Below are 20,321 nucleotides of genomic sequence, written 5' to 3'. Positions count from 1 at the left end.
TTTAAATTACTAATAATAAAGTTATCGAACTGTAGATGATAGATTAAGACTTAGATTATTTCGCTTCAGATTGAGATGTAAATATCGTAGTAAGTTCACAAGTGGACGAACATGTTCATTCATCCAAGTAAAAACTTCCTCTTCCATTATCTTCCTTCAATGTTTATCTTCATTCTCTCTCTCTCTCTCTCTCTCTCTCTCTCTCAATCGAGTGTTAGATTCTGCTTTTAAGGTGGAGTTTATTTCCATTGAATGTTAATCATTTAAATTGCGATAAAGGTGGAGCATCAGTACACATACTTTTTCAATGTTCGAATAAAATTACGAGCAACTTGCCAATTCTCGAGTTAACCTTATTTGGCCAGACAAGAATTATCATCTTCCTCATCTTCCTCATCTCTCTCTCTCCCTTTCTCTTTCTTACTTATCATCATGATTATCTTCTCTTTCAGATTGAAATAATTTCCACCATTTAAATGATTACTTACCACTCGAAATTGATAAACTTTTTTTCCATCTCTTAATTAGTGATTAGTTTTTCTCTCTCTCTTTCTAACTCACTCATTTACTCTAATTATGAAATCAAATAAAGAAAATGGAAATTGATTTTCTTCAAACAATAATCATAACTGTATTATCTTAATTTCCCACATGATATACTTGATTAGTGATTCGGATTAATTAATCTTGATTGTTTTCTAATTCAATAGAATTGATTTTTCTTCTTATTATTATTATTACATAACTTTTTCTCATATTTACTCAACTGATTCAACTGATTTCTGGTTGAAATGGATCCTTGATGTTAATTTGAAGGATGAGGATGATAAAAGATGACAAAGATGCTCAGTTATCATTATGATTATGCAAAGAAAACACTAATCAAATGATATTATTATTATTATTGTACAAATTTCGCTAAAATTAGTAACTTTAAATTTACTGAATATATAAAATTGGTACATTATAATTTGCGAGAACCAGATTAACCCAAAAGAGAAATGGATTAAATTTTTGATAACCAGAATTTATTTGGATACGATTTGGTTAATTCTATCGCGTCTGGGTGAAGATTAGTGAAGCCAAAGTTTTCTCCTTTTATCTTGTTCATCCATTCAGAAGATAATCTCGGGCTTATCTCCAAGAAATAAAACTTGAATTCGACAGAAGAAAGAAAAAAAATTCTGTAAACAGTAATGTACATATCGAAATGTTCACAATGTTCAACATTCTCATTCTCGTCATCATCATCAACGACAACAACCATCACCTCCATCTTCATCTTGTAAAGATAGTTGAACAAATATTCAATTCTGTCAGTCAACTAATTGTGATCAAAGCGGTTACTTAGATTTTTGTATTTCTAATTGTTTTCCCTTGTAAAGTGTTTCAATTGTTGGAAAAGGTTGAATTATGAAGGATGAGAAAAATTCTGATGATTATTATGGAATCAAGTTAATCAATTATAATCTCCTGATTAATTTGATATGATTGTTGGTTGTGTTAATTTATATACAAATGATTGATGAATCGTTTTCGAATCCATGTCAATCAAGTTTACTATTAATATGTCGTTAAGTTAATTATGTCCCAATAAGTTTGAACGTTAATCAACTGGACCAATTTAACGCCAGTTTCATCTAATGTAACAATTGGCTTGATACCGATAATTATTTTCTGTTATTCAGACGATTTAGAATTTTAAATCGACAGGATTTTCAATTTCTAAATTCTGCTTTCGTATTTAACTTTTATTAACTATTAATAACTTCAAATCACCAACTATTTAGTTATATTATTGATAACAATTACTAACTATCTCTATCTTGTAACGATTTAGGATGAACATGATAATAAACATCTAAAGGGAATTGATATGAATTTAATTTCTAATTGATGATGATAATTGATTTCGATTATTTTGAAAATCTCGAGCAAAAGATCTGAGTACAATTAGTCAACTAAATTCACTTAATTACTTGAGCTAAATTCTGGGCACCGATTCCCTTGGATTGGAACAGTATTAGGAATAAATTGTGATTCGTAAATAAAGATGAGTCGAAAAATATTTGCCAGGTAAATGTTCAAATTATCGAACAATTTAAACCATTCTCTTCGATTGATCTGATGTTCTATCCTTTATTGTTCATTGTATTTTCCTTTGAGATAGTTTGTCTATTCTCCTGAATGATTGAGTTAATTGATATTCCATTTGTTTGGAATCAATTAACTTAAAATTTGTTATTAAAATCGATTTACTGTAAGAAACATCAACTTGTTACTCGGTAATAATTCAGTTCACCTTGGAACTTGTTTCGACTCTCATGCTATTCACATGTACGATATTCTTCTTGAATAAGTAGGAAATTTCACTGAAAACATTGAATTACAAGGTAATTATTGTGTATATTTCTGTATCATCAGGATCAGTGTTATCTAAATTTTAATTGTTTAGATAAACCAAATTATATGAAAAAAGAGGCAAAATTTAGTAGAAATTAATAAACAATTTACATTTATACACCATTCTTTACGAGAGCTGATTGAAACTTTGAACATTTTGTTATTGTTTATGCGCAGCCGATGCCGCTCCTTGTAATTGCTCATCATGGTTTGTAATCCGGATAATCCACCCATTTGTTGTAAAATCCTCGGATCCATCATTTTGGCTACTTGTTGATTTAATTTAGCCATTTGCATAGCATTTACGTTCTTTGTCATGTCACCTCCTTTAAAGAAACCTTTGATTCCTCCCATTTTCTTGACCACAGCGGCAAATTTAGTAAATTGTGTCAACAATTCTTGTACCTCTCTTGATGTAACTCGGCTCCTCTTGCTACTCTGATCACTCGAGTTGGTTGTTTGGAAAATAATTTAGCACCATCTCGATTATCGAGTTCACTATCACTCATTGAATCCATGATTGTCATTAATCGTTTTAATTTTGCCATAGAATCTGCTTCAGATGCTCCACGAGCCAATTCCTGTCCGAATCCGGGAATCATTTGTAATATCTGATTAAATGGACCCATTTTCATTATATTAGTAAATTGTTCATACATATCACGTAAAGTAAACTCTCCATGTTTAAGTTTCTCAATTAATTCCTCATTATCATCCAATTTAGTTCGTTTACTTTATCAATAAGACCTTCAATATCTCCCATTCCTAACAATTTAGAAACGAAAGGTTTCACTTTGAAAGGCTCGAAATCATCCATATGTTCACCAGTACCGATAAAAGTAATCGGCGAATGAGTAACCGCAACTGCACTAAGAGCACCACCTCCTTTAGCATGACCATCTAATTTGGTCACTATTACAGCTCCAATATCCACTTTACTTTTGAATGCTCGAGCTTGTGCTTCACATGCATGACCAATGGAAGCGTCCATCACGAAAATTACTTGATTCGGATTAATGGCATTGCTAATTGATAACATCTCTTCAAATAAGGCACTTTCTTGTTTATGTCTTCCACTTGTATCCACAATTATTATCTCAAAACCTTCTTATGAATTTATCAACCTTCCGCCGCTACCACTGGATCCGCTTCCGTGTATGAACCATAAAATGGTATTCGGGCTTTAGTTGCATTCTGTTTAAGTTGATCAAATGCTCCAGCACGAAAAGTATCAGCACAAACCAGACAACATTTCCATCCTTTTCTCAGATAATAATAAGCCATTTTTGTACATGTTGTTGTTTTACCAGCACCTTAATAGTTGTAAATAATTAGTAATTAGTAATTAGTAAATAGTATTATCAATACATTTTCTACAACAATTGAATCAATCAATACACTAAATTGTTACCTTGAAGACCTACAAACATGATTATGTTTGGCTTTCCTTTTGTTGGTTGCCAAGCTTTTACTCCAGGATCAACTAATTTGACTAATTCTTGGAAAACGGCCATTTGGATCATCCGTCTTTTATTAAGACCTGCGGCCATTTCATCGAAATCAATAACTTGACGGACATTTTCTCGCAATTGTTTCACCAATCGTATATTAACATCACCTTCCAGAAGAGCTTTACAAATCTCTTTCAATAAACTCTCCAAAACATCTTGGTCAATAATCGTCGCATTTCCAAGTGAACGTAAAGCATTTGTTATCTTACGTCCTAAATCTGCTAAAACCATTTTTATTAATTAACAAAAAGAAAACAATTATAACTGTAGATTAAATAAATTACAAATCACATTCAAAAAACCAAATTAAAAACATGAAATTTTGACAATTTTGAAAACCAAAACAAGGTAAACAAGATCAGCGACATCTAGACTTTGATCAACGAACAATAAAAAACAATCAACACAAATTAATCCAATTCTCAACAATTAATTAATTTATAAATTAAATTCCGATCCTCAATAACTCGGAACAATTTCCATAACCATAAAAAAAATCTAAATTCAACAATTAAATTCCAATTGGAAAACAATTGATCATTTGAAATTCTTTCTCAAACAGCGTCACCTGTTGGAAGAAAAAAGAACCAAAAAGAAGTGATCCCATGCCCTTGTTCAAGAGCATTCGCATTCAAATGTATTGATTGAAGGCCTTTTTTTGTTTGTGTGTTTGGGTCTTAATTAGATTTGATTAATTGTTTTTTTTTGTTGGTGGTTGTTAATGAAAAATGTCTATTTTACACCTTCGACCGACTCTACAACGTGAAATAATTAAACTATTACGATGTAAATCTAATTTTAAATTATCTTCTGCTAGTTATTATGAATTTAAAGATATCATTGGTAACCGGGAGATAGTTGGTTATGGTAATGATGGTCAACCTTTTTATTATGATCGTCTTAATCAACCATTTCCAGCAATTAGATTTAAGGAAGATTCACCTGATATGTTAGCATTAAAAGAGAAAGAAAAAGGTGATTGGAAATCATTAACCATAGAAGAAAAGAAACAATGTAAGTATCAAAATTCTCTTTTCTCTATTTCCTCAAGTATCAGAATATAGAGAAGAAGAAGAGGAGAGAAAAGAAGAAAAGAAAAGAGATTTTCTTTTTTGTTTACTAATTTTCTTTTTCTTTTTCTTAATTGTTCTCTTTTTTTTTGGTTCCATTTTTTTTGGTCCACTTTGTCTAGTATATCGACATTCATATTGTCGTACATATGCTGAATTAACAGCACCAACTGGTGATTGGAAACAAGTGATTGCTGGTATTCTTGGAATTGTTGGTTTGACTTTTCTAGTTGTTGTTGGAGAGAAAGAGTTTCTTTTTCCACCATTACCCGAGTCTATGAATGAAGAAAATACCAGGAGGTTCATGAAGTTTGCTCTTTTCAACAGAATAGATGAATTTGATGGATACGCATCTAAATGGGACTATGAAAACAATTGCTGGAAGAAATAAATACACAAACACAACAACAAAAACAATCTAAATCATCTCTCTCATGTAATGTTAACCTTTCTCGTCGCCAGTTTTATCTTAAAGATCATTTTGAAATCTTAGGATCCAAAAGATCAGAAATCAAGTTTCAAATCCAATAACTTGAAAGAAAATGTATTGTTAAATTTAGATGAAAATACTACTCATGGAATTTATCGATTCTTGATGATTACACTAATAAATGGATGGTCATCTTTAGTCTCTCATCAACCTAATTATCCAAAGTGTTTATCTACCATCAATCGAAATACCAAGATTGACTCTAATGAAGATTTTCCTTCGAGCAATCAATTCAATTGATCAATCGCCTAACGAAACTCAGTTAATTACAACCAATCTCTTCTCTGTTTACTATAGCCTTTAATCTAATCTGATAGCAATTAGATATCTATAAGATAATCATAATACAATCAAAGATTCAATTCTCAACTAAATTAATCTGATATTAATTTTTGAGAGAAATCAATTCCAGTCAAAGTTTTCTAAATGATAACCAACCATTTACTTAATCAGGTGAATTGAATTGTATCTAAATTGACATTTGTTAATAATTCATATTCCCAATTAATTAAGAAAAAAATTAGATTAATTGTTATGAATTGAAAATAGTCCAATTAATCAATTGATTGTCTAGCATAACCATTACGTGATAACTATTTTCTCGTGTTAATCAATATAATCAAATTTGAATCAGTTCAATTAAACAATCAACATTTCATTTCACGTTTATATTAATAACTATGAAAGTATCAAATTATTTTCCAAGTCACGAACAAATTTTAAACACAATTAAGATCACAATTATTCAAGAAAATGTCTTATTACATAATAATATCAAGTAAATCACCAAGCTGATAGTCATTTGAAACTTATTGATTAAGTTATTAAAAAATTGATCAACTGATCAATCAACAATTTTCAATGGTCTGAATCAATAAGATTGTAAAAAAAATCTCAGCGTTTTTAGTTGATTATTTTACCAGTTGAATGTTTAATTGTAACAATCTAATTTAACCTGATAATGTCTACTGGGAAAATTTGCCTAATCAACTTGGACATTGAAAGGATTCGAAGCTGTTGATTAGGTTAATTAACAAGCTATTTAGATTGTGATTAGCCAAGTCGAAAGTATTTCGAAAGCGGCCAAAACTTATCAAAAGTTTTCGAATCGTTTTCGAGTTTCCGTTCATCTTTCGACCAGTATGATATTGATCGAGTTCCATATGTTACACCTCAAGTTGTGGCTCGAAATTATCAATCATCTAGATCAATGATGAATTCAAGATGAATTTGATCTGATCAATTTATTCGTTCGATACATGATCAGTCTCGTTCGGTTCCTTAGTTGATCCTTCCATCACCGATGAACGGGTACAAACCTATTTGACCGATTTTATGTTCCGGTCAAATTCAGTTTTAGTAAACTCATTCGAGTTTCGATGAGAATAGTTAATTAACTTTCTCTTGACTTATTGAGCGAGGTAAAGTTTATCTACAATTTGTAAACTTATGCAATTATGACCTTCGATTAGTGAACTAAACATGGTATTGTTACCGGTGGTCAGTACCTTTGGATGTTTACCTTATTCAATAGCACCATGTAAACGCAGTGTTTACGATACTCGGTCGGTGAGGAGGTACTTTCTGAGGCTCTATCGTGCCCACAAGAGTGTATTTCTAGTTATGGTAAAAAAATCTGATTCTGGTAAATTTTTTGGACAAAAATCTTATTCGTTTTTTGAACCTTACGATATAATGGCCGAGATAATGACCAATGGGCCAAAATGTTAATATTTTCCGATTTCTACAATTATAAATCGGGTTAGTACATTTTATCCTATCAAATTTAGGTAGAAATTTACTAATTATTATCATCATTTTTGGTGTTTATCAATATGAAACTGGTGAATGGCTTGGTTATCATACTTTTAAGATAATTGGTTTGTGTAATGATAAAGGTATTGATTATTGGTTAATTGCTAATACCTGGAATATCAGTTGAGGCGATGAAGGTAAATCAGTTGATTGTTTAATAATCATCCACTAATTGTAATCTTTTTATCCATCAGGTTTCTTCAAAATCAAACGCGGTGAAAATCAATGTGACATTGAATTTTATGTAATTGCTGGACAACCGATGAGAAAATATTTGATTGTTATAAGTTATGCATTTCCTTTTCCTGTTAACCATATGTAAATTGGCTGAGCTAACTAAATAAGTGCTAACGATGGAATAACCATGATATTTTCTTTTTTCAATTTACTAATTATTTACATATATTCTGGAGTAATTCGCGTCCAAGAGTTTAGCAATTGCGATTCTTAAAGAATCCACGATTTTTGGCCTGAACATTTCAATGACGGAAACATAAATAACTTGATAGAAAGAGGATGAAAATTTTTCCTTTTGATATTATACTTAAGTTAGCGGAAGTTAGCTAAAGAACTTGATGAACTTGATGACAAAATCGTTATTATTAATTTTCTCCACTTTATTATATCCCGAAATCAGGTCACGTCGAACTCGGAACAAAGTTCTGAACAGATTAACCTTTATGTTTATAAATATTATGACAATCGATTTGTTAATAGTGAAAAGGTCGTTTTTCGTAGGTTGTTAGCGTTCGGTGGCGGTAATGACGATAATCTAATGTTCAGCACATTCAATTGTCATTTCGATTACAATTAATCTTTACATTTTATGATCATGATCATTGGGTACGATTCATTTTTCAAAATAAGACTTGAATTGATCAATAATTTGTCCAATTACATTTCTAATATTGATTTAAATAAAAGTGTTACAACCAATTTTAATGATTAATTGCCAATGATGATGAATATGAACCAATTGCTTTTTCAAATTGTAATGATTAACATAATTTATCAACGGAATAATTTAATTTTTCAAAACTGAGACTATGGTTCTTATTATTATTCACGTTGACGATAATCCATTTCCGAGATTAAAGATTAGAGATTTGCATTTTTTTTGTAAAACAATTGACTTTTTACAATTTAATTTATTGTATTTCTATTGACTACTTTGGGCAGCATCTAATTTAATGATCAGGTTACAAAATGGTAACACTCGATCATTTGTTAGTCGTTGATAACATTGCATGAGAGATGATTTAGATTGTTGTTGTTGTGTTTGTGTATTATTTCTTCCAGCAATTGTTTTCATAGTCCCATTTAGATGCGTATCCATCAAATTCATCTATTCTGTTGAAAAGAGCAAACTTCATGAACCTCCTGGTATTTTCTTCATTCATAGACTCGGTAATGGTGGAAAAGAAACTCTTTCTCCAACAACAACTAGAAAAGTCAAACCAACAATTCCAAGAATACCAGCAATCACTTGTTTCCAATCACCAGTTGGTGCTGTTAATTCAGCATATGTACGACAATATGAATGTCGATATACTAGACAAAGTGGACCAAAAAAAATGGAACCAAAAAAAAAGAGAACAATTAAGAAAAGAAAAGAAAAGGAAATTAGTAAACAAAAAGAAAATCTCTTTTCTTTTCTTCTTTCTCCTCTTCTTCTTCTCTATATTCTGATACTTGAGGAAATAGAGAAAGAGAATTTTGATACTTACATTGTTTCTTTTCTTCTATGGTTAATGATTTCCAATCACCTTTTCTTTCTCTTTTAATGCTAACATATCAGGTGAATCTTCCTTAAATCTAATTGCTGAAATGGTTGATTAAGACGATCATAATAAAAGGTTGACCATCATTACCATAACCAACTATCTCCCGGTTACCAATGATATCTTTAAATTCATAATAACTAGCAGAAGATAATTTAAAATTAGATTTACATCGTAATAGTTTAATTATTTCACGTTGTAGAGTCGGTCGAAGGTGTAAAATAGACATTTTTCATTAACAACCACCAACAAAAAACAATTAATCAAATCTAATTAAGACCCAAAACACAATCAGCAAAGTAAAACCGAAAGGCCTTCACTCGTTTTGTTTCAGCTGACTTAACAGCCGCTCCCATCCATTGGATGGCCCTCTCATTGAGGGTCGACGCATGGTCTCCAAGCTTATCTTTGTATTACATCACCGCGCTCTTTGATTTTCTCAGCAATTGTCTCTAACTTGTTGATTATTAGTCTCCAATTACGCCGTTTCAGTTGCCACCCAGTTTTTGGAAAGTAGTCCTTGCACTTTATTAGATGTAGTTCTGACATTGGTTCATCGCATGTGTGTGTAAGATTGTGTATTCTCGATTTTATTAAACAAATCAGTCTCATTAATTTTTTTTGATAAAATAACTTTCTTCTTATGATCGCAATCGTTGTTGGATTGTTCAATATTTCGCTCAGTAATCCTTTCTTATTCCTTGTGTAGATTTCTTTCTCAACTTTCATTAATCTTCGTTTAATCATTTGTTTTATCTGATTGGTTGTCTTCATGATTCTCAATTCTCTGTATATTTGATGTTCACCATCACATTGTCCCATCTCATCAAGTCTTTTATGTATAATCATCGCTCCTTGTACAAGATTCAATGTTATGGATATCATCTTCACGTTTGTATTCACAATTATTTGTTCTTTGTCATGCTCAGGTTCGTGAATTAGGTTCTTAATAATAGTAACAATCGCCATTTGATCATCGAACGCACTTTCTTTAGATGTTAAACAATAATGCTCATGCATTTGTCCATTCGTCACACAAGCTTTGTTTTCAATAATCTTGATTTCGAATGAGTTTCTTCCATTCCATTTCACTTTTTCCTCTAGTGGCCAGTTATTAATTGGTTCAATCCAATGGACTCTGATGTCTTCTGCCCATCTTACGACGGGAAAGAGTTTTTCATCAACTTCTTCTTTCCATAGTAACATTATCAGATTCGTAAAGTAATTAATGAATGGATTCGGTATCTCATGAAGCCATTCAAAGAAAGAATCTTTATATTGGGCTTTCATCATCCATTCACGCTGCGTTACTCGGCGGCCAACTTTCATCAAGGCCTCAATTCTGTATTTATAGAGTTCAAATCTCACCCATGGTGAGAGTCCAATAGATAACATGATGTGAGTCAAATGTGAACCAATAACGATCCTTGCTTTCGGTAACCTAAGATTTTCTAACAGTAATTTTTGCATAATATTAATCTTGCTTTTGTTAGATAGTTTCTCTATTAGGCTTTCCATGTTAGTGGGGAACTTTATATCGTAACCAAGAATATTGTCCATCGTCTTTGGATTGTTGAAGTTAATAATCTTTGTTTTAGTTCTATTACATTCTAATCCAATCAATAGAAATGCATTTGCAATTTCTTCTTCCGTCGTTTTCACATCATTCGTTAATATTATCAAGTCATCAGCAAAGGAGAAGACAATTTGACTGTCTGTTCTCCTGTTTAACCAGCGAATCGTGTTATCAATACCCATTATAAAGAGTAACGGGCCTAGACCAAATCCTTGAAGGGCTTCTTCATCGTTTACCATTGTTATATTGCCTCTTTCATATAATCTAAGTTTTCTTTTAGAGATGAATTGTAATATCATTCTTCTTGTTTGAATTTCTAGACCTTCTAATTTGCTTCTAATGGTTGTTCGATCAAGCTTATCAAAAGCCTTCGTAAGGTCCATCATCAACACGCAATTATAATTTTGGTAATTTTCCCAAATCTTTAATAGCAGTAGCTGTCTATCTTGGCCCATATACGCAAATTGATAGTCCAGATCAACTATTTGATTCATGAGCACCCATTTTTGCAATCTTTTAACCAGAAGCATATCCACAATTTTTCCTAGAAAGCATTGGGTTCTAACAATCCGGAAGTCACCATTGGGTTTTGGAATCTTTGTCCCACCAGATACAAGAAGTTGATTCGATAAATGCTCGTCTGAAAAGTTCATTCACCAGATCAATTATCCTTGTCTTATTCTCTCGCCATATTTTATTCCATCTATTCTTTGTAAAGCAATCGGCCCAACCAGAGCTACTTCCGAATCGTTCTTTCCTTTCCAGTACCAATCGTTCCTCCAGACTAATACCTTCAAATATTGACTCAGGAATCAGAACTCCTCTAATTTTCTCTCTGGGTATTAAGAAACTTTTCCTGTTTATCGGATCATTTTTCATTCTTCTTCCGATGTCTTTTCTTTCCGCCATCAATTTGTGTATCGCATCCAATGGAAGATCACTAGGCAAGTTTCTCTTGGTTCTTTTATATTGTCTAAGAGTCTCAGTGAGCGCCATCTTGTTTTCAATCGTTGCCATTTTAATTTTTCGCTTTATTCTTCTTGTCTTTCTGTTGTCATTCGATTGCTTTCGTTTTGTTCTGGCCTTTCCAGCATTCATTATATTACAAATTTTTACTTCAAGAGACAGCGATTCAATGTTTATTACTTTGTCGTACACATTTTTCCATCTGGTTTCATCAATTTTCCGATTGAATTTGCATTTTACATTGGCAGAAATTACCAAATGGTCCAGATTCGGCCTAGATTTGAATTCAACCCTTTTGTCGAACACTTTTTTATTTACAAGTAAAATATCGATCATTGAGCCACCACCATCAGTCGTCGCACTTTGCCTTGTTACACCTTCACTTCTGCTCGTAGGCAACACGCTCACAAAATTCTTTACCTTCAGAGTGTTTTCCAATTCCTCCAGAGTTAGTTTTTTCGTTGATTTATCCTTCCTCGGTTCATCACACCATATTCTGAGTTCACAGTTAACATCCCCTGCTATGAATGTTGTCACATCAGCTGGCAGTTCTTTTATCGCCTCAACCAGGGCATTTAGGCACTTTACATTGTTCGGATGCGCGTACACTGCCAAGATATTTACCTTCCATTTCCCCTTTCTCAGTGTAATCATCAATATGCTCTCGTCAATCAGAACCTCTTTAATCGGTATCCAGTTGGCTGGCCAACTTACACTGATATTGTTGCCTTTGAATTGGTTTATTCTCATGGTTACATCAGCATCTTCACTTGCAATTACAATCGTGTCCTCACCCATCATTTCACTGATAATTTGTTCACTATTTCTTAATCTTCGCAAGTTTATTACCGTTATTTTCACCTCCATTATCAATTTTGTGATGAAGAAATGAGAAGCACTTTAGTTTTGATGATCTGTTTTTCTTGTTGTATAGCTTTATTGTCAATTAAATGTAAGTTTTTGTTACAGATTTTAGTATTGATAAAAGAAAGAGTTCACAATAGCTAAAGAACGTTCATCTTGCAGGTCACGGACAAATAGTTTCTTTTCACCATCAACTTGATTGAACATTACAAATTCTTCACAAATGTCAAGCATAAACTTGAATGTAAGAGAATCTACCATTTCCGATAGGAGTACTGGTTGTCGCCAATTCCATATTGTCATAGATGCTCCACGTGAGACCAACAAATCAATTAGTTCCAATTGTTTACCAGATGTTTCTCTTTCATCTTCCATTGCGACAAGTATCTCACATTGACCATCGACAGTTTCTCTCCATGTTGATGTTATCTTTGTGTCTCTTGGAGCCAATGATGAAGCTATTTTAAATTCCATGACCACCAGCGGTTTCCTTAGATTTATATTGATGAGACAAAATTCATTGTCCACTTTTACAAAATCACTTGCTGACAACATCTTTCCTTTCTTTTCATCTATCGTCTTTTTCGAACTGTAACAAGATTTCTATTTACTATTGAATTGTTTAAGAAGTTTAAGTGAAATGGTTAAAGTTTTTTCGGAGGACACTTTTTATACTATTCATTTTTAAGAGCAATAAATTCGGGATGAGATAAGAGAGAGAGACAATCTTTCTTTCCTAAGATTAAATTTTATGATTCTTTCAAGGGACCTTAACTTTGTTTTTTCTTTCTTTATGATCGTTATTTTTCGGTCCCTTTGATCTTTAGTTTCCTTCTGGCAATTGTACTTGAACGGTGGCAATAAAAGGAGGTGAGAATGAGGCGATTCTTATTGTAGTGTAATCGGCGTCAACAAATCTCAAAGCCATTTGTCGATAGAAGTTTATAGTCGTACACCAAGTAAGATGATTTGTTGGATGAGACACATCAGGTTGTAAATAGTGACTGCAATCAGCGCATTTTGGAGAGTTGATACACATATCATTCATACGATATCGTAAACAATCAATCTTATTACAAACTGAACAAACAGGAAGCTCGTCACATTCATGTGATTGCTCACTAAAAAAGTTAACACAACATTCTGGACATTGATCCATGCCTAGATTATCAGCAATCAGAAAGGTTTCTCTGTTGATGATCATTTGCCAATTATATGATTCTAAGTTGCTTCTACCGTTTCTACACGAGAAGATCACTTTGTATAGTCCATCCAATGTCATAGAAACTTCGATCACTTCGAGAAATTGCCAGTAAATTTGTGCTCTCATCATCCATTCTGTCACACGTGGTACATCATTGAGTCTCGGATCCCGATGAAAGATTACATATGTTGGCGGTCTGATATTCATAACTTCACAGCGATATTGACCTCTCCTCCACCATTGAGTAGCTCTTAGAGAAAGAATACACTCATCCAGCTTATTTGTGTTTATACACATCACCACATGATCACCAGCAAGTTGCGGTTCCGTAAAATGCCAGTCATTATAACCACTCGAGTTGACCAATAACTCAATCAAGCGATTTAATGAGAATAAACTTAGGTCGTTTGAGTAGAATCTGGTTTCTGTCACTTGTATAAAACCAACTTCAAGAACCAGACGACGACCATGGACACCAGTCTGGATACCAATTTGATCACTTAGATGAGGGTCCGCTTGTTCCATTACCAGTTTAGTGATAGAAGATTAGAAGGATGATGTAATTTAACTTTCACTTGCAATTTTTAATAAAGTGTTTGAACTTCAAGTTAGTTTAGTAGTTATGTTAGATGTAAATTAGAAATAATAAGGTAGAATTATGTTTTCAGGCTAATTAATGAGGGTAGATTAGATATTAATGGATTAATAATAAACTTGATTAACTGTTTTTTTTTCCGTTTTTTGTTGTTGTAGGTGAGGTGTGGATTACTAATGCTTACTAATGATTAATGAAAAGAATTCTATTCGATTAATTTTCTTTTTCAGGTTAGATCATAAGTAGCGACATCTTTTATGTTAAATTCTCACTGTCAGTCTCAAAATGGTTTCTTTGCCTTTGACAAAGGTTTCTTTGTTGATTAATCTCTTTAACATATCACGATTTATCTTTTTAAAATCTCCAGCTTCTAAAAAGATTAAGTTTTGATATTGACTCACATCTGTTGACGGGATTAGTAGATCATTAGATTTTAATTCTCCATTAATCATATTTGAACCATTATTCACATGGTCAAAACCTGGATAATTCGCTTCTCTATAACGAATAGCAAATCCATTTTTCTTGATTAAATTCAACCTTGTAGTTTTCTTCATACTCATGTCGACTCTCAGATTTAGTTTATCCCAACGAGTAATTTTAAATCTTACTATATCATTATCATTCCACCCATTGTAGTGTAGAAGCTGCATAGTAATTGCCGAGATTGTTGATGACACAAATTCTGGCAAATAGATGTAAACACGCGTTTCATTGTCACTTGTGACCATAGTTTCGCTCGGATCAAATTGTTCAGGAGCATTTTCCATCAGGCATCGTGGTATTTCAATCTCCTCTTCATCGCCAACAATAGTCTTCATTATTTCCATGTATTTTTCTTTGTTGGGCTTTCTTCTCATTGTTCTGTCAGGAAAACCAAGTGTAGCATGTAGATCCATTCTCACGATACTTTTAGGTAATATAATTTATCAGACCGTTTTTTCTCTTCTTCTTGATTTTTATCGTTCTTCAAATCGGTAAAATAGACTCACTTTAATTATTACACAGCTCAAATAAAACACAATTGAATCAGTAAATTTTGTTAATCATTCACAAGAAATTTTATAACACGTAAATAGATTATTTAAAAAGATGTTTATTTTTATCTTGAATTGTAAGTGGCTCACCCTACAGAGGGTGGGAGTAATAGAGAGAGGCGGCAATTAGATAGAAATTCAAAGTTTTAAATATTCGACTTTTAATTTTTATTGTAAATATGTCGCATCAGAACCCATGAATATGAGTGATTAATTCGTAGTAATGACATTTTCAGTTGCCGAAGAAGTTCAGGGCATTTCTTGTCCCAAACTGTATGACCTAATTTACCTCCACAGGGTTGACAGCGATGATACAGGGGGTCATATTTGTGTGGGCAATCAATCGAGTTGTGATGTTTACAACAGAAGGAGCAAGTTATCAGTGAGCTACATTTATTAGTCTTGTGCCCCCACCGAGAGCATTGGAAGCATAATGATAGATCCAAATGATCAAAGAAAATCACTTTTCTCCAGCCTAGATTTATCATTCCACGATACTTCGTCATTTCCAATGTTGAGCGAATCTTTGAGGGTATTTGAATAATCAGACGAAATTCTTTAATCCTTTGTTCGACATGTATCAGCCTAATATCATCTTCGCTGGACCATGAATTCCATTTTTTTAGTTTCTCCAGCCATTTTTTCCAATCCTCTTCACAGTCGTTACCACTTTTTTCCACATCAAATGATATCATCGGGTCCGTCAAAGTTGGAACCTCAAATGAGAATTCGTCTTTTTCTTTACTATTTTCTAGATAGTTATTCATCGTTATAATGAATTGATCTCTCGCACCGATATTGGGAACAATCACTTTGCAGCAGCTTCGCGCTGTTTCAATGGTGTTAACCTCTGGAGGTTTAGGCATTTCTTCCAACAATCTCCTTAATCTGGTTTTGGCAATTAGACCAACTTCTTGATTGTCATTCTTCCTTGTTTTCACGATTATTATCGGGAGTAGTTCAATTTCTTCAGCACTTAACCACCATGATGGTCTCGTCCATTCATTATTGTACCTGATGTTCACATCTCTCAAGGATTTACCCTCTTGATCTACTTCATTGTTTTTATTTGTAATTTTCAGGCTGATTTTCCTTGTTATTGGCGTTGTGAGCAGACTAATAAACATCTCTATCTCTTTTTGTCGTGGATGATTGGCTTCCTTTACTAATACCGATAGCATCTCATCAATGTCTTCAGCTAGAACTTGATTTTTGATAATCTCGGTTCTTTTGTCCGCATCACAGTTACGAATTAAATCTTCCAGATATGATAATATCGATTCAGCGTCAATTGGTTCAATTCTCGTACAAAGTTCACTTTCTTCAACCAGGGTTTCAGTGTCCAGAGTTTTCCTTGATCTTTTACTTGGAGCCATAATCAAACGAGAGAACCGATAGAGATTTTGCACAACGTGATGTGATAAAATAGAGATAAAACAAGAAATTTAGGAGATGATGAATGGGAAGCAGAAAAGAGAAAAAGAAGGTAGTTCGAGAGAAAGTTAGTTCGTAAATAATGAGGTCATTTAAGTTAGTTCTCGTATTTATACTCTTTATTCACATTGTTTTCTTTCAATGATAATATTGTCATAGATCAGAGACATTTTCTCTAATTGTCTTTTCAATTGTTTTTGGTAATCAGGGCAATTATAATAATAACCCGAGTGTCCAATGGTCGAACAAGATGGACATCTCCATTTACTTGCCTGTTTACCCACATCGCAGTATAAGTAATGATGATTACGACTACACTTGGCACATTTTATGGTTCCTTGACAATATTTACTTGAATGGCTGTAGGAGAAGCATATATCGCATTTTGTTAATGGAAAAAAGTCTGAGAAAAGAGCTTCAGAACCTTTTATTCTTATAGTTGTTGTTAGAGCTTTTCTGCATTCGTCCGAAAATTGTATTATAGCTGAATCCATTTCATTTCCGTAATTGACCATAATTAGCTTAGGCACAATGGAAAAATTATTTTCCTCTTTTATATTGTCCATTAGAGGGCTTATGTTTAAGCCTTTGGGTAAATGAATTTTTATCATTGGTCTCGGGGGATTAGGAACATTAACCTGCCATTCGCTTTGGGCTATAAGCTTATTCGCCAGTACTCCAGGGTCTTTGGTGATTAGTTTTATACAGTTGAAACCATAAAGCAACTTTTCAATTTCACTGTTATTGAGCTTTTTCCTTACAATGGCTTTTGTCCTATAACCATCGAGATAGCCACCACCCTTCTTTGGTATTCTCACAATCACTGCCTTACTCTGAGTTATTACCGGAGCTTCAACTTGCATTGTAATGGTTTTAACATTTGGTATAGTAATTCTTTTCATAACCATCCTCGTTCAATTCTCAGCCTTCCAATGATTAATTAAACTAGATGACACAATTGGTTGAATAATTAGAAATGAATAGGAACAATTCAGAAAAGAACACTTCAGAAACACTTAAGTTGAGAACCAACTAACCAAAATACAAAACAGAAAATTGAATGTTTTCCAAAAGTCGACAAAAAGAACCAAGAGATGGCGCTCAGTTCATTTGCTCGAAAATAAATTCAATTAATTTTAATTGTTCCAAGTAAGTTGAATTCATTAGGAACATCAATTAATAAATGATTAGCTTCAACATTAAATTTCTAATTGCCGAGAAATTAAAATTGTGACTTTTTCCAGTTAGAATTTAGTTAATTTCAATGTAAATTAAAAAGAAAATCGTATTTATTTTCGTTACCAAGAGATGTCACTGTTGTGATGAATTTTTGTTTACATCTACAATTTGATTATGTCATCAATTCATGTTTGCTTTTTAATTTTGTCTCATTGTTTTCTTTTTAATTAATTGTTTTCTTTTTGTTAATTAATAAAAATGGTTTTAGCAGATTTAGGACGTAAGATAACAAATGCTTTACGTTCACTTGGAAATGCGACGATTATTGACCAAGATGTTTTGAGAGTTTATTGAAAGAGATTTGTAAAGCTCTTCTGGAAGGTGATGTTAATATACGATTGGTGAAACAATTGCGAGAAAATGTCCGTCAAGTTATTGATTTCGATGAAATGGCCGCAGGTCTTAATAAAAGACGGATGATCCAAATGGCCGTTTTCCAAGAATTAGTCAAATTAGTTGATCCTGGAGTAAAAGCTTGGCAACCAACAAAAGGAAAGCCAAACATAATCATGTTTGTAGGTCTTCAAGGTAACAATTTAGTGTATTGATTGATTCAATTGTTGTATTGAAAATGTATTGATAATACTATTTACTAATTACTAATTACTAATTATTTACAACTATTAAGGTGCTGGTAAAACAACAACATGTACAAAAATGGCTTATTATTATCTGAGAAAAGGATGGAAATGTTGTCTGGTTTGTGCTGATACTTTTCGTGCTGGAGCATTTGATCAACTTAAACAGAATGCAACTAAAGCCCGAATACCATTTTATGGTTCATACACGGAAGCGGATCCAGTGGTAGTAGCGGCGGAAGGGGTTGATAAATTCATGAAAGAAGGTTTTGAGATAATAATTGTGGATACAAGTGGAAGACATAAACAAGAAAGTGCCTTATTTGAAGAGATGTTATCAATTAGCAATGCCATTAATCCGAATCAAGTAATTTTCGTGATGGACGCTTCCATTGGTCATGCATGTGAAGCACAAGCTCGAGCATTCAAAAGTAAAGTGGATATTGGAGCTGTAATAGTGACCAAATTAGATGGTCATGCTAAAGGAGGTGGTGCTCTTAGTGCAGTTGCGGTTACTCATTCGCCGATTACTTTTATCGGTACTGGTGAACATATGGATGATTTCGAGCCTTTCAAAGTGAAACCTTTCGTTTCTAAATTGTTAGGAATGGGAGATATTGAAGGTCTTATTGATAAAGTAAACGAACTAAAATTGGATGATAATGAGGAATTAATTGAGAAACTTAAACATGGAGAGTTTACTTTACGTGATATGTATGAACAATTTACTAATATAATGAAAATGGGTCCATTTAATCAGATATTACAAATGATTCCCGGATTCGGACAGGAATTGGCTCGTGGAGCATCTGAAGCAGATTCTATGGCAAAATTAAAACGATTAATGACAATCATGGATTCAATGAGTGATAGTGAACTCGATAATCGAGATGGTGCTAAAACTTTCCAAAAGCAGCCGACCCGCGTGATCAGAGTAGCGAGAGGAGCCGGAGTCACGTCCAGGGAAGTTCATGAACTCCTGACACAATTTACTAAATTTGCCGCTGTGGTCAAGAAAATGGGAGGAATCAAAGGTTTCTTCAAAGGAGGTGACATCTCTAAGAACGTTAATCCAATGCAAATGGCTAAATTAAATCAACAATTAGCTAAATCAATGGACCCAAGGATATTACAACAAATGGGTGGATTCAGTGGCCTACAAAATATGATGAGACAATTACAAGGAGCTGCATCAGCTGCTCATCATAAATGATTAATTACTCTGATTAGATTATTTTGTTACTACAATTTATACATTGGTAATTTTAATTGACATTTAATTCACATCCACACATAGATGAAATATTATAATTTTAATAATTATTATATTTATTATATTATGACAAAATTATCAAATCCGTTGTATAGTTTAAAAGTATTTGTTTGTTATTAAAAAAAAGACAGTTAAAGAAACGATTTACCTCCAACAATCAACTAATTGTCCTCGTTGAGAACATTAGACATAGACAATAATCAATCCAAGGTTATTATTACAACTTATACAATCAACCAAATATAATTACGATGTAATAACAATTAACAATCAGTGACAAAAGTTAATCGTTTCAACTGTGAACATGATTATCATTAATACTTATGAATCAATAGACTTTGATCATGAGACAGAAAACAAGGATTAAGGGATTAAGATTATTATTAGAAAATCATCTCTCATGGTTAATTGTCACCCTTAATCTTGTGATTAGTTGATTTAATTTTTGATTTCGATCCAAGTTTAAAATGAAGGTCAATCTAATA

At 32.8% G+C, this 20,321-nt stretch overlaps 1 protein-coding gene, 1 long non-coding RNA gene and 3 pseudogenes across 2 annotated transcripts; 3 read left to right on the top strand and 2 right to left on the bottom strand.

Moving 5' to 3' along the window:
* Positions 1–2,237: 2,237 nt before the first annotated feature.
* On the bottom strand, positions 2,238–4,401 carry LOC128388766 (signal recognition particle 54 kDa protein-like; annotated as a pseudogene).
* A 150-nt stretch (positions 4,402–4,551) lies between these two features.
* Positions 4,552–5,629, top strand: LOC128388767 (cytochrome c oxidase subunit 4 isoform 1, mitochondrial-like). The gene is made up of 2 exons (XM_053348220.1): positions 4,552–4,928; positions 5,107–5,629. Exons 1-2 carry the CDS (start codon positions 4,643–4,645, stop codon positions 5,373–5,375), a joined length of 555 nt encoding a protein of 184 aa, XP_053204195.1. The 5' UTR covers positions 4,552–4,642; the 3' UTR covers positions 5,376–5,629.
* A 1,024-nt stretch (positions 5,630–6,653) lies between these two features.
* On the top strand, positions 6,654–7,699 carry LOC128388757 (uncharacterized). Its single transcript, XR_008325333.1, has 2 exons — positions 6,654–7,426; positions 7,484–7,699. It is a non-coding gene; the product is annotated as an uncharacterized LOC128388757 (long non-coding RNA).
* A 526-nt stretch (positions 7,700–8,225) lies between these two features.
* LOC128388741 (cytochrome c oxidase subunit 4 isoform 1, mitochondrial-like) lies at positions 8,226–9,383 on the bottom strand (annotated as a pseudogene).
* An 8,741-nt stretch (positions 9,384–18,124) lies between these two features.
* LOC128388739 (signal recognition particle 54 kDa protein-like) lies at positions 18,125–19,843 on the top strand (annotated as a pseudogene).
* The last annotated feature ends 478 nt before the right edge of the window (positions 19,844–20,321 follow it).

Source organism: Panonychus citri, unplaced genomic scaffold (genome assembly GCF_014898815.1).
Source record: "Panonychus citri isolate SS breed McGregor unplaced genomic scaffold, ASM1489881v1 Contig00102, whole genome shotgun sequence".
In the NCBI taxonomy this organism is placed as follows: Eukaryota; Metazoa; Arthropoda; class Arachnida; order Trombidiformes; family Tetranychidae; genus Panonychus; species Panonychus citri.
Note: the sequence above shows the minus strand (reverse complement) of the source record. Positions and strands in the feature narration are given on the sequence as shown.